We start from the raw sequence: 15,969 nt of genomic DNA, 5'->3' as shown, positions 1-15,969 counted from the left end.
GCAATGGGCGGGCCAGGAGGTGGGGCAGAGAAGTCCTGCACTGGAGTGCAGCGTGACCAAGGAGGGTCCCAGCGCGCACTCAGCAGCAAGGTGGGGGCGAGCAGGGTGATTAAGTGCAAATAAAATCCAGTGTAAGCAGCTCCGGGACCTGCACAACAAAAGAGGTAAAAAACACAGCGAAATGCAAATACGGCAGGTAAGCGCGACTATGCTGCCGACTGTGTCAATGCGGCGCAAATTTTAAAAAGATAGCGTGCCCTGGTCCTGCTAGCGCCTAAGACACCCACTAGCATCTATTCCACTTGGGGTGATCTGTTTGAGCATGGGCTGTTTAAAACGCGTGACCGAGTATTTCATGGCTGCCAACCTACACTGTTAGACATTTTTTATTATGTTAGGCTGCGGCAGGGGCTACGGACTGTTCTACCGCAATTCCCTAAGGAACCAGACACGGTTCTCTCCCTGCAGTTACTACTTACATCGATGGATGGTAAACATTTGGTATCTTACCTATACCGCAGCATCCGAGGGCAATGTGAACAGGGGGTGTGTAAGGCCCGTCGATATTGGAGTGTAGACATAGGCAGAGACCTTGATGAGGTCCAATGGTCATATTGCTGTGAACTTACTTCGAGAGTTTCAACCAGTTGCAGACTGCGAATCATTCATTATAAATTTTTGCAGAGAATGTATTATACTCCCGAAAAAAAGATGAGGTTTCACCTAATAGACAATGACCGATGTGAGAGATGCAAAGAAGAGGGCACAGGTTTTCTGCACCTGGCATGGACTTGTCCAAGGGTGTTTGATTACTGGACTCTGGTTCATACAGCATTGCAGAAGATGGTGGACATTCGGTTTGATAAAGACCCCCTCATAATGCTTTTAGGGTATACATTGAGCATACCCAAGGTACACAGGAAATTTGTAGACATTGCACTGTTGCTAGCGAAACGTAGGGTGACATGTAGATGGGGACGTGGCCGAGCCCCGAAATTTAAGGAATGGCTAACTGATCTATTAGACTGTCAGGAACAGAATACGATATATGCGGATACACAACCATTACACAGTAGAGCCAGGGACATATGGGGCCCACTAAGGGAATATTTACTGGCCACTGTCGATTCCTCCGCTGATGGGTTGCGGGATGCTGAGGATGCGGCATTGGATGTGATTGCAGAGGGATTATGAGTTAATGTACTGTTGGATACCACCGGAGGCATACCTATACCATTGTTTGGAAGAATAAGGTTGAGACACTAATGATGAGATATAGCGTCATAATGATTACAGGATGTTCTGACAATGCTGCAAATCGCGTGGCCTGCTGGGATTTGATGGTATTCTACAGGAAATGTCTAGGAATCTCAGACTGTCTATAGGCCCACTAGGGGGGTCCCAATGTGAAATGTGGATACTGGCACAGACCGTCTACGCTTGAGATTAGTAATGCCCCTGTGTTTATCCACTTTCCCCAGACCTTGCGGACATGTCAATATGTCTTTACCATAGTAGGATGGAGTTTACAGCAACCCAATACTTATATTTAGCATATTTCTCTACAGATGAGCAAAATGCAAGAGACGACACAAGGCACATGCACCCAGAACTTAAGTTAATTGTTTCCATAGTTTCCATAGATAAGAGACACATGGACCTTGCATTGTGAAAGAATGTGTTGCGGTGATAAAACGCATTACCTACAGAGCTCTGCCGCCGAGCCTCCGGGATGTCGGCAAACTGGCTGTGTATATATACAAGAACGATTTGTACGATTTAATATCTGCAGGCGGCCGGTTGGGTTGTAGGCGGATTGCTGTGTACATTTGTAATAATGCAATAAAGGTCTTAAAAAAAAATAATAATGAATATGCTGAGGCACATTATTTGAAGATAAATGTATCAAAAATTAAAGTAATGTGCATGACGGGAAGGAAAAAAACAAAATATGTGAGCTTTCCTTGGTCTGTAGGTGGACAGAGATTAGAAGTGGTAAAATCTTATGTCTTCCTCGGAAAAACTATTGTTGGTAATCTACTTGAAAAGGCTCACATAGCAAATAACACCCGGAAAGCAATTGTTCAAGGTAAAAGTTTATTCTCCCTTTACAACTCTACAGGTAAAAGACACTTTGCTATTTTGTTAGAAGTTTACCGCGCTAAAATCCCAGCATCGTTATTATATGGTATCGAATTACTTGATATAAGTAATTGGGGTTTCTTAAATACTACGGAAGGCAAAATTCTGTGATATCTAACCACAGTTAATACATCATGTTCTACAGCCGCCCTTAGGTTGGAATTCGGCCTGCGTAGTAGCTGGGTCCAGGGCCTAGCAGGGATAGTGCGTTGGGTCTTTAACCTTGCTAGGGGAGAATCTGGCACATTAAGAGACCTTATTAAAAAAGAACTGTTAGGAACTTTCAAAGAGCACTCTTTAATTGTGAAAAATTTCCGTACTGCAGTTGATCTTTTACAACTTGATGAATCAGTTTTATTTACCTTATCTGCATATCAACTGAAAACCACCTTGAAGCTGGCATCTTGGGAATTAAGTTTTAAAATGGATACGGAAGCTCGTATTATGAAGAAAGATGTCTCCATGATCATTGATACCTGCCTAATAAAGAAAGCACCACCATATGTTACCTGGAATCTCTCCCATGGTGTACGCAGATTTCTATTTCTATTAAGGCAGGATCTACTTCCATTGAATAAATTATTGTCCAGATGGTACGGCTCCTCAGATTGGTGTAATCTTTGTAATGTTTCCACTCTGGATATCACCCATGTGCTCTTTGTATGTCCAGCTTTAATTTTTTTATAGGCGTAAATGGCTGAGACCAATTTCTCTTCAATTAGATAGTCTCTCAGCCCCTGCATTGTTAGATTCTATCTACAATCCCCCTAATGAAATGTTTTGTTATAAAATTTGTAACTTTTTAAAAAGCTTTCTAGAAATATATTAGAGGGTTTTAAATGTTTATTTTTTTGTAATCTTTATTTGTGATTGTATTGAAAATGTATTTGCGTCTGTCGTTTTTTTATGTGGATCTCATTTGAGTTCCAAAATCATAAATAAATAAACTTGAACTAGTATTGTGTTTCATTAAATGAAAAATAGACCTGCAAGAAGTGCTGAAAGACGTGTCTTGAATAAAGTGAAGAGACATCAAGACACAGCAGTTTGTCTGTGCAAGAGTAGGGTCTCTAAGAAGCAGTTCTAGACAAAGCCTAGATGTACATGCAAGTATTACACCAATAATCGTAGAAATTGTAGAAGTTTGCAAGTCCTTTTTAGATTTTTAGAGAATCGCTATTAAAGACTTGCCAAATGCTATGCAGGTAGAAATCGCAATCATTTTGGTGATTCCTAAATATTCCTTAATTACGCATCGCAAATTGCGATGCGCAATTAAGGAATCCCAAGAAGCCCATAGGAAAGAATGGGAATTGCATGCGCAGTTTGCGAGTACCCAATAGCTGCTCGCAAATTGCGCATACAATTTCAAGGGTGCAAGGGTTCCAAAAGCACATCCTATTGCACCCCTGAAATGTGCATGTGTGCACCTGTGACGCACACACTTTGAAAAAAGCAGAAACGTATTTTGTTTAAGGAAATTGCAAATTACCACCAACTTGAAGTTGGTGGTTTTGCGATTCCTTACAGCCATATCACAATTTGTGATAGCTACTACAATAGCATTTAGGGAATAGAAAATTGTGATTCTCTAAATGCCTGCATGAAATAGGGAATCAAAAATGTTGCAATTACTTATTCTGGGAGTAGGTTTTTCTTTCCTACATTGCACAGAGCTAAATTGCAATCACTAACGCTGAAATTCTGTGAAATTCAGCGTTTGCAATTGCAATTTAGCTTGCTACATCTGCCCCACAGTGACAGAGTTGCAGGAAACAAAGGAAAAACTGAGCAAGGCAGTAGAGCTAGAACTGTTGTATTACTTTTTTTGTTTATTTTGTTTATACAATTTCGACTGAAAGAACTGTTCAAGAGTTGTTTAAAGTTACATTTTCATTTGGTATAGGAGTTACTTAAGAAGAAAACATGACTTTGCTATTAAATGACATGTTGAGAAAAAACAAAATGATCTTTACAATTTGAAAATGATACTTCGTGGAATGGCAAAATGTCAATAATAGAAAAACTTACTTGAAAAGTAGTTGTAGATAATTTGTGTTCTAGGATCTCTTCCAACAATGGTTCATTTGGCATTTGCATCTTGATGTTGAGCTCGAGATGACTATGGTCCTCTAACACCTTTATAAGAAGGCCTTTTGCATTGCTACATTATGCAACATTGCAGAATCTGCAACAAGTTCACAAACATACTACTTTACTCCCCCACTCTTGGGTAGGCATCTAAATCATCCTTACAGAAGTCAAAATGTCCACTCTATAATGGAAGTGGTGTGTTGGTGTGCTATAATATATCATTGCTGTCTGGCTGAATGCGGATGTAGGAAGGGTGTCATAATCCATGAGCAACAAGCATATGCAGAGTCAATGCAAAGTTTATTAAATATCAGAAGAAACCCTGCTCATATGTTATAAATTATGAAGGTATACACATATTGGTAAAATCACATTGCATTGTATAGTCGGAGGAAAACCATCTCCTCCAACCTGTCCGATATCAAGACAAGTGTACAGACCACAGTGGCAGAATATAAAGGGATCATGGTTACTGCCTGGAAACTCTGGCTACACTGTCAGTTATCACACACTCACACACTCACTATTACACACCGCTTACATCTTTAAGGCGTGGAAACTTTCGAATTTTAGAATAACAATACAGATCAATGCAGCCAATTACCTGAGGGATTCTCTGAAAAAAGGTACCTTGATATCTAGTAAGTCACCTTGTGTATGAGGAAATACAGAGTTAATTTTTAGCAACATGGCTTCAAGAACATTTCTGGAAATCTGAGAAAGTGCACTCTGTGAAATGTCTCCTGCCTCAGCCTCAGCCTCAGCCACAATGGCTTGGAAACTCTCTGATGCCAAAAGGTGCAAAGAACACAGCACTTTCATGTCTGAGGTAACAACCTGGGCTCTATGTGCGTCTCTTTCTTATAAGGGGTGTCTTTAATTTAGTAAATCTAAAATAACACTACTATTAAGCCTGCAATATGTATAAATCGCTAAAATCTCCTGCTTTGTTTCGGCAAGGAGTGCGAATATATCCCTGTAGATCTTCTCTTGCCTGTTACTCCTTCTGTGTACTGTTGCTAAAATGTGCCTCTAAGTCACCACATCATACAGTGCAGCCATTCTGAAAAGAAATTAAGCATGCTGGGCCCGTATTATAGTTTGCAGCTGTTTGCCACTTGCATCAATTTTGTGATAAATTCACACATTGCAAATCTTTGAACAACTGATTTACTCAATTGATTTTGTGATCACTTATTAGCAAGTCTGAAAACATTTACATCTCGAGAATGCAAATCTGCAGACATTTCTTTTGCAGCGCTGAAATAAAAAATAATACAATTTATAACTTAGAACATACTGATACATTTAGTTTGTGGCTGGTTTGCAAGCCGCAAATATTTTTAACATATGACCTGTAGCTCTTCTTCCTGCACCTCAATTACACTGCATTTGCTCCAGATAGTGTTGTAATCTACATGTGATGTCTAATTAGAAATTCAATCAACATAAGTACATTGTTCATTTTTAGAAGACCCTACGACAGGTTTCTCCACCAGTTATATCAACTGACCCCACTAGGGTGCACTTGGAATGAATCCAGTTATCAAGAATCTGGAAACCAATGGAAGAGTTTTCTTGAAGTGTATTAGTATGTCATCCTATGACATCCTATTTCTTCATTACTGTGAGAAGACTTAGTGGTTTTGATTGGTTAAAATGCTTCCTGAAATCTTGAGGGCTGCAGTGTACAACAAACAATTTAAAATGCAGAAGCAAGTAGTCACTAAACAATGTTGTTTTAATAAAATCTTCCTCAGGTTCCACAGACCTCAAGAACTACCGACCAATCTCCCTCCTCTCCTTCACAGCCAAAGTCACAGAGAAGACCGTCAACAGCCAACTAATAAAATTCATAGAAGAAAACTCCATCCTCGACCCCTCCCAACCTGGATTCCGCAGCAACCACAGCACCGAGACGGCTCTACTCGCTGCCACAGATGACATCCGCACCCTCCTTGACCAATGACAAACCACAGCCATGATCCTACTTGACCTCTCTGCAGCATTCGACACCGTCTCCCGTGGCACATTAACCGCCAGACTCCACGATGCCGGAATACAGGGAACCGCCCTCGACTGGCTCTGCTCCTTCCTCACCGACAGCCACCCTTCCTCTGAAAACTGCAGCGAATCCCCAAGGATCATCGCTCAGCCCCACGGTCTTCAACATCTACATGGCCCCCTTGCCACCATTTTCAGACAGCACAGACTCAGCATAGTATCCTACACCGACGACACCCAGCTATTCCTCTCTCTCACCAAGGACCCCATCACCGCCAGCCTCAACTTTCAAGAAGGAATGAAGGACGTTGCATCCTGGATGAGAAGCAGCTGCCAGAAGCTCAACTCAAAGAAGACAGAGGTCCTCGTCCTCAGATCCTCCCCCTCTGCATGGGATAACACCTGGTAGTCCACCCAACCCCACTTTGCAGTCCCCCCGCCCCCACAGACCATGCCTCAGCATTGTACTTGACTCCTCCCTCTCCATAACCTGACCGGTCAACGCCATCGCCACCAGCTGCTTCAACACCCTCCGCATCCTGCGAAAGACCTTCAAATAGATGCCCCCGAATCAAGGAAGACCGTCACCCATGCACTCATAACTAGCAGACGTGACTATGGAAACGCCCTCTATGCTGGGAACAACAAGTCTCTAATCCACAAACCCCAGACCATACAGAACACCGCAGCCAGACTCGTCCTTGGCATCCCTCGACACAAACACATCACCCAACACCTGCGTAACCTCCACCCATGCCTACAAATGCCTCTACAACACCGGACCCCATATCTCACGATAGAATCTCCTTCCACACACCCATGAGGAACTTCTAACCTGCCGACCTCACCCTCGCCAATTCCCCGTGCATCCACAGAGCAACAACTGGCGGTAGGACCTTCTCTGAACCTGGCTCTTTAACTGACCCGTGCTGCTTCCCCCCCCAGCCCCAGTGCCTTGAAACCCTCATGGGTGAGCAGCACGCTTAAAATTCCCTTATTTGTTTATTGATTGATTGATTGAATGAAATTGCTTAGATCAAGAAAAAGCCTTATGCACATGCTATTTACCCACTCAATTAAACAATCAGACACTGCTTGTGAAGTTGAGGTACTGCGGAATTCAGCATGTCTCTTCAAAAGACAAGAAATGCATTCAATAATAGTGATGGTCAGTGGGAGAATGTATTGGTAGATATCGCATATTGCATGCACCTCTTCACACAAACAATGGACATCTTCTAGGGCATGGGTTTTACATCAGTAAACACAAACGGAAACAGAGTGCATGCCTGTTCAGGGCATATAATCTCATAAAAATAAATGTAATCTTCAGCATTATTGTTAAGTCTATGGTTGTAATAGTCTTTAGAAATGAAGAATCTGATACATAAGTTTCCTCAGTGCTTTCTTTGCTTCATTGTTCCTCAGGGTGTAGATCAGGGGGTTCAGTGCAGGAACTACCAGAGAGGGAATCACAGCTATGACTTTGTTCTGTTCCTCTGAGGACCTTGAGTGGGGACGCATCTCCATTAAGAACCCACTTCCATAGAAGAGAAAGGTGCAGGTGAAGTGGGAGATGCAGGTTGAAGCTGCCCTTCTTCTCCCTGCTTTGTTGCCAATCCTCAGGATGGTGGCTGCAATGTAGGAGTAGGAGACAAAGATAACAACGAGGGAAGTTGCCACTACAAGAGCCGAAAAAACAAAGCGCACCAAATCATTTATGGAGATGTCTGTGCAGGACAGCTTTAGAAGCACAGGGATATCACAAACAAAGTGGTTTATGACATTAGGCCCACAAAAATCTAATCGATAAAATAGACTTGCATGCATGAGAGCATGCAGAAATCCACCTATAAATGATCCTACGACCAATCGCACACAGAGAGATTTGTCCATAGTGAGTGTGTAGAGCAATGGGTCACATATTGCAACATATCGGTCAAACGCCATTACTGCCAAGAGGAAGAACTCAGTGCTTGCACAGGAACTGAAAAAGTAAATTTGTGTTATGCAGCCATAAAAAGATATTATCTTCTTCCCAGTAAGAAGATCCACCAACATCTTGGGGGAAATAGCAGTGGAAAAGGCAAGATCCAGGAAAGAAAGCTGGCTGATGAAGAAGTACATGGGTGTATGAAGATGTGGATTTCCCCAAACTATGACTGGAATGAGGCTATTGCCCAACAGAGTGAAGATATAGACTGCCAGGAACAGAAAAAAGAGAAGGGCTTGCAGGTCTCGGTCACTGGTGAGACCCAACAGGATGAATTTTGAGACGCTGCTTTGGTTTCCTGCTCCCATGATTTAGGATCTTGAGACCTACCTGAGGAAGAGAAAAAGAGGAAGCAAATGTAAACTCCCACTTTTAAAGAAATTGATCATATCCACCTCTCAAGGGATGACTCCAATTAAAGGCCTTCTGTTTGGGCTGTTCTTATTGGAGCAGGACCAAGACTGATTTGCATATGGCTGGACCCAAGCTGAGGAGTCATGGGTGCAAAATAATGATGGTTGGAATGGTATCTCGAATGATTGGCAGTGATTAGACAAATTGTTAGTATTACCCCATCATCCTTTGTGTGTTTGTTTATTGGAGTTTAACATGGTTTTTCTTGTTTGTGTCTCCCATGGAACAGGGATATGTATTGTGCTGTTTCTCACTAGATTGCACATCTTTATTCTTTGTGTTTTAATTATTGGGACCACAATGTTCCATGGTAGGCACTTTTCCATTATTATGAAAATATTTGGTGATTTTCCTTGCATTAGCCTGCATATCTTTCGCTGGAACGTGTTTTAAATCAAGAGACCATCGTAGTGCCTGCATTGAAGCCTTCGCTGATCTTCTGGGGGTTTAATACCCACTTCCCAATGCCTGATGAATTGAGCACCCACGTTATATTCCTAGCCCCTCAAGATACAACATTCTTGGAATGTAGTTTTGCACACCACAGCTTACAATCACCACAAATAACAATAATCACACTCCACGATACACTCTACCAGAGCAAGACTGAAGTTAATGTGGTAGACAACTTCAGCCAATGAGCGCTCATCACCTCGACTTCCCTTCATGAAGCCTGTAAAGGTATGGGAAGGTAAACCAACTCATCACCATTCTGGAATGAATACAGGACACACCGTATTCCTCGAAATCCTCAGAACCACACAGTCATTAACGATTTCAAACTTCCCACCACCCACATTCATATTCCACCAGCAAACTGAGGGGCATATTATCAAGCCCCTTATCGCCGCGTTATCGGCACTTTTCTGCCAATAACGCGGCGATGTTTGCATCGCCCTATTATCAAGGCAACATTAAGGCAAATAACGTGACTGAAAGCCACGTTAATTGACTTAATGCTGCCTTGATAATAGGGCCCCTTTCACGATAAACTCATCGTGAAAGAGGGCGTGCAGTGGGTGTTGAGGTGGGCGTTCCACCGCAACACCCATTCACTTCTACGCTGCCACCTATTATCAAGCTTGGTGATAATAGGTGGAAGCGCCGAATTTAACATCGGAAAAACCCTGGTGTTAAGGTGGCGAAACGAGGAGAAATGCATCATTTCTCCTCGTTTTTGCATTTTTTATGTGTGCTGCCTTGTGCAGCACACATGGGAAATGCAAAATGCCAAGGTTTCTTTATGTACAAGAAGGTGTACCTTCCTGTACATAAACAAACCTCTTTTAAAAAATGACAATTTGTAACTCACATGTGTGCTGCATAAAGCAGCATACATGTAAGTTACAAATTGCCATTCAAGGTTTGTTTATGTGCAGGAAGGAACTCCTTCCTGAACATAAACAAACACTCTGGTGCAAGGGTGCCTGCGCTGGCGATAAGTTGTAAAACCTATCGCCAGCGCAGAGAGAAATGCTAGACTGCACCATATACTTGGTAATATGGTGCAGCCTAGCTTTTCCCAAGTGTCGAAGAGAGGCATTAAGCCAAGATGGCTAACGCCTCTCTTCGCCACTTTATTGATAATATGCCCCTGAATTCATTACACTCCCTGCTCACCGAGCATGAGACCATAATTGGCCTAATATGGTGTCATTGTCTTAGACCGGACCAACAGGAGAAAGTGAGTCATCTGTCAGGCATGGAAGAAGCCTGCCAACCACGCATGCACCGGGCATGTCAGCACTCAACCTGGATAAGGATGAAGGCTTGGATGGGCATGTCACAATGTTTTACCAACAACAGCATATTTCACTCTCTTCTATATGTAGTGTAGCAAACAATAGGCATGAAAGAATTATAAGAGGAAGCTTAAAAAGAGAGTTAGTATTTGAACTGAATTCCCATGGATTTCCAATTATTTTCTGGACATTTGTGAAAACTCTGCACACCTTGTAAAGAGCAATTGGATCATGGATTATGCGACTTGAGCTGGCAAAACATTTTGCTAGAACCCCACAAAATTTATGTGAAAACCCTCCATAAACAAAACAAGAAAGGAATAGTGGTAAATGATATGAAACTCCACAAAACACCACATAGTATTGCATTTTTTAGCCTCCTTATACAAAGATTATCTGGTGCAGAAGTCCGAGGGCCAGCTATTTCATGTACATTGATTCAAAGTTTGATCTTCTGCAGTTGATACTCAATTAAATATATTTCACTTCCACGAACCTGGCTCCTGTCAAGGAAGGCTACGAAGAATGAAATACAACTGTCTAAAAGTCAACTCAGATAAGACTGAAATACTGATCCTGGACAAACTGACCCTCTCTGGTTCCACAATTGGTGGCCTCTAGAATTGGGCTCGCTGCCTACACCTTTCTAGGTACGCGGGAACCTCAGATTCAAATTGATAAAGATGTAGCCTTTAAACAACAAATCACCTGTTTTGACATCATAAAAAACCTTACAAAGGTGATTGAGTATCTTCCATCCTCAGCAAGAAAAATGGTGGTTCAAAGCTCAGTAAAGCTAGTTTAGATTATGCTAACTTGCTGAACTTTGGCTCACTTTCAATCTGATATGGAAACCTCAGTAGATTGTCTCTGGTTCAACCTTCCAAACTGAAGGATCTACACTGGCTAACAATAGCAATGAGAATCAAATTTAAGATTCTATCTCTAATTCATAAAGTTTTTCACAGAACTGGCCCCAGTAGTCCTCAAAATCTGATCAGCCACTATTCCCTATCAGAATACATAGATATTCTAACTCTGGCCGTCCCTTCCATAATACCACCTGAACTGATTAGGAGGCTGCTTGTCTGCTGTTTTAGAAGATAACCTTTTGAACCAAATACTATCAGAGCTTGGAACCATACAGTCCTGTACTAATTTTCTAAAATAACTTAAAACATGGCTCTTTAAGGCATCTTAGCTTTGGATACCACTTTTATCTTTGTCAGGCTGTAGCCTCTAAATACCATTTTCTTGTGGTGCTGAACTTTAAAAATCAACTTCCATTATATTATATCACATTACAGTTTAGTTTTGTTCTCACACGGGGAAAAGTCAGATAAAGGATCGTTGATTGCAATATATGCATTTCATATTTCGCCAAGCTACCAAAATGTATCTTGTTCCATAAACTGAGCTTTTGAACAATCAGCATAGTCTATATTGGGCTCATTCACTGTAGGCTATTCTGCTTTGCTGCCATCCACTGTTGAGTGGCATCATCTCCATTTAACTGGAATACAGGTAAGCGTCATCTGTGTATTAGGCAACTTAAGGACAGACTTGTCTATGATGAGGAGGCATGCATGTATGTCTTTAAGAGACATGTTCTTAGGGACACTTCGGCCATTACTACTGGCTTCTAGATCACTATTAACAGTTCTTCAATTCAAAAACATGGCTTGCAATTCTCAAATCTCAAGCCAATGCATATGATTCTCTCATCCACATGAAAGCAAATCAGTGTTTTTTTTAGCATTATCTCATTCTGCAATTTAAAAGAACATAGAACTAAAACCCCTCTGTCCTGCTGTGACTCTGAGCAGTGTTCTTCCACTAGCTGTGTTACCTTTTAGACATTGAATTTACAATATCTGGCTATTTTTGTTGTGTCTTCGACCCATTTTTAGGTTTTGCCTGCAAATGCTCACGTAGTGAGCATTCGCTAAAAAACCTATTGAGTTCTATATATGATCGATGACCCGCCTCTGCCTCTCATTGGCTAGCTCCATAAATGGAGGCTAGCCATTGGGAGATAGAGGCTGTCAATCGCGCTTTCTCCCGAAAACGCGATTCGGGGGCGTTTCTGGTGCTTTTTTTAAGCCCCGCCCCTTTGTCCCGGGCCGCGCTGCGATTGGCTGCCGGCCCGGGACACCCCCGTGACGTCATTCCCGGGCCGCGCTGTGATTGGCTGCCGGCCGGGACCTGACTTGTTTTCTTTTTGTCTCCCAGTTTTACATCCTTCCTTGTTCCCACCTCTTATCTATATATTTTTATTCCCTCCATTTTAATTTTGTTTCCTTCGTGCCTACACTTCACACGGTTCTTTTGTAATGTAACTGGCTCTATTGTACAACGCTCTGACACCTTCGGGTAAAGTCCGAGCTTTATAAATATACACAAATAAATAATAAACGAGCCGGACTCCCACGGCACTCCGGTAACTTCAGTCAGACAGCGGCATTCCCCATTGGTCTTTCCACTGCCTTTGCGTCCAATCAAAACACTGCCAGGCTGATCCGGGGAAGCGCGAGGGCCCCAGGGCGCGAAATCCATACAGCTTCAGGGGGCACCTGACGGGAGCGCGAGGGGCGGACTGTTGACAGCACCTCCGTCAGTCACTCAGATCCCACTCACCAGATATGACCGACCAGAAGGTCCATTATTTTGACAGACAGGCAAGTCTCTGCGAAAAAGCCTCATGAAAAGCGCGCCTTTCCGAGTACAGTTCCCGCCGCATATTTCCCCTGCGCAGGGCTCGCATGTCGCTGATTGACATCAGACCCTCGTGTTTTCACTTTTCGAGTGAACTCTGTCAGCGCTCTGCCGGCTGCACAAACACCGCTTCCAATCCCCAGGTATGGCCCCAGGGAGGAGATACGAGTCCGGTGAGTTCTGTCGGCCCAGGCCAAGGATTCCTAAATGAGCTATGAAGGAACACAGTGCCTGTCCTAAAGGCTTGTAATCCCCCCCCCCATGTGCCTGTCCTAAAGGCTTGCGATCCCCCCCCCCCATGTGCCTGTCCTAAAGGTTTGCAATCCCCCCCCCCATGTGCTTGTCCTAAAGGCTTGTAATCCCCCCCCCCCCCATGTGCCTGTTAGAAAGGCTACCCCCCCCCAATGTGCTTGGCTGGGGTGTGGTGAGCTTGGCAGGAAGGGAGGGGGCGGTTAGCAATGGACCGAGTCTGGGCGGTGATGGAAGACATTTGATCGGCACCTGCAGCTCGCACCATCCACCCGCAGCAGGGGTGGGTGATCTGTGGGGCAGACACTGGCGGCGCAGTGGGCTCTAGCGCAGGGCGCCTAGAAGCGGGGCCGGTGAGACGCGCTGGGTGTGCTGCACATCGCTTATAATAATTCCTGCGTTTGCCGCTGGTGTCTGCAGTTTAAAGTTTTAGTCTTGTTTCTCGTTTCTTTGGCTCTAGTTCCCCTCTAGTTGTTATCTCCTCCCTTCCCCCCCCCCCCTCCAGTTCCTCTCTGCAGGCTTTATCCCCCCCCCCCCAGCTCCTCTCTGCAGTGTTTATTTTTGCCCCCCCCCCGCCCCGCCCCGCCCGGATGGCGGTAATCCTACACCGAGATTACCTGTAAAGTGATTATGCGGAGACATGAGCGAACCGCGCCTGGAAACCATCACTAAGCACCCGACGCCGGGGAGCCTCGGAGCCCCCCTGGGAGAGCCCTGCAGAGGAGGCGGACCTTGAGACCCCGCCGCCCCCCCCCCCCCCTGAGAGCCGCAGCTGCACCCGGGGCCGCCAAGACTGGACTCTGCCCCCACAGCAGACCGGCCCATTACCCCGGGGTTCTGCAGGCTTTAGGCCACCTCTTGGTGGAGGGGGGCAGTTTGTGCAGCAGGCCTTGAGCCCTCGCCTGCGGCCGCAGGGCCTAGTGTTCGTCTCATCTTTGCCGAATCCACGGGCGAGGGCCCTGGCCTGGCACTGAAGAGACTGTGCCACTGTGGGGCCCGTGGGGTGCTCCAGCGAGGCTTGAAAGACCCCCACTTCTAGGGGTGCGCTCTGAGATGTAGATGGGCCCACCCACTGCCCTGTGGGTGGCAGAGGGCCCATCCACTGCCCTGTGGGTGGCAGAGGGTTCCCAATACCCTGGGGCGTGCTGTTCCCTCAATGACCTTCATCTGTCTTGCAGACTCTGCTGCTGGCGAGCCTCACCGTGCTGGCGGCTTGTAAAGTCTTGGCACTTTAGTCTTTCTGTCTGTAATGCCACCTTGCTTTCGATCAGGAGCACTTCTCTGCTGTGAAGCATCTGCGGGCGCTGGCCTCACGGTCTTCTTCCTGTTAGCACCAGTTCCTCCCAAGTGCATGTTGGCGATTAAGGAGCCCGATGGAGGGGAGCTGTGCCTAAATCATGCAGTCTGGCTACCCTTGGAGATATCTGAATAGATGCCCCCTCAGTAGTGTTTGTTGTGTCCCGTTTACGGAGTAGGCGGGTGCCTGGTTGGGTTGACATGGGAGTATGCTGCTGTGCTTCATCGTGGGTTTGTAAATAGTGTTTCCTTGTCAATGACTCTTATTTCTTTCTCCTCCAGTGCCATCAAATGGAACTTCTCCAAGGTAAGATTCAGTCACCATGTCGTTCTGCTCTAATGAGGCAACTAACCCCCCTCTAAAGGCTGTTTGTAAACTGAGTTCTGTTTGGAATTTGTTTTGTGCACATTGAGGGCCAAAGAAGCTGGTAGAGCAGGTTCAGCAGGCCAGTCCCACGTGAGACTCGAATGAAGTCTGTTTGAGCTTCCCCGCTGTCTCTATTTCTGGATGTTTGGGTTAGACGGGACACCGTGCCACTCAGCAAGCTTCCTGAGCCGTTATAGGGGCATCTGCTTTTGAGAACAATCACTTGGTCTACTCCCCTGTCAGCATACTGGACTCTTCCCCTTCCATGTGCCCCACCAGGTTATCTTCAACCCTCCCTGCTGCAGACCTGCTTCCTTACACCCTCTTTCTTTGTTCCCAGTTTCTCATTGACCGTGAAGGACAAGTCGTGAAGAGATACAGTCCAATGGATGACCCGGTGGTGAGCTTTGTTTTTGCATTTTTGGGGCTTTGGACAGACTGTCTGGATTTTAAGTTTGGGTTGGTGTGGGGAAAGAGGTGCAGCTGTGGAGGGAGTGTGGGGGGAGCGGTGTGAGGTGTGCTGCTTTCAGCAGAGGTTTCTCCATGAGAGGAGAGTATGCTGGGTAACAGTCTCGCTGACTGTAGGGGTGTACTGCAGATGTGCAGTGGTTTGAATATGGGGACATAGCTGATGCATTGTTGGTCTTTGTGGCAACTTTGGTTGCCAAAGCTTGGAGTGTGCAGCTCTCCCTGGGTGCAGAAGGTTGGAGGGGGTCACATTGCAGCGTTGGTTTGGGTCAAAGAGGTGAATATTTCACCTGCAGCCCGTCAGCTCACTGGCTGCAGCTCTAGATGCATCCTCCGCTTTGCAACCTCTTTCTCCTTGCCCTGCAGCTCTACTGCCTCTTCTCTCTTGCCCTGCTCCTGAACAGTGCATATATTTTTCATGATTAGAATATTTTTTGTGGTCTTGGATTTCTTAAAGATGAAGTGATGGGGTGTTGAGGTGGTGG

General features: G+C 44.8%; 1 protein-coding gene across 1 annotated transcript; it reads right to left on the bottom strand.

The window, feature by feature from the left end:
* Positions 1–7,586: 7,586 nt before the first annotated feature.
* On the bottom strand, positions 7,587–8,552 carry LOC144768614 (olfactory receptor 5A2-like). Its single transcript, XM_078652416.1, has one exon. It carries the CDS (start codon positions 8,539–8,541, stop codon positions 7,606–7,608), a length of 936 nt encoding a protein of 311 aa, XP_078508542.1. The 5' UTR covers positions 8,542–8,552; the 3' UTR covers positions 7,587–7,605.
* Between the last annotated feature and the right edge of the window lie 7,417 nt (positions 8,553–15,969).

This window comes from Lissotriton helveticus, chromosome 1_1 (assembly GCF_964261635.1).
Source record: "Lissotriton helveticus chromosome 1_1, aLisHel1.1, whole genome shotgun sequence".
In the NCBI taxonomy this organism is placed as follows: Eukaryota; Metazoa; Chordata; class Amphibia; order Caudata; family Salamandridae; genus Lissotriton; species Lissotriton helveticus.
The sequence above is the reverse complement of the archived record's forward strand: the minus strand, read 5'-3'. Positions and strand labels throughout refer to the sequence as shown.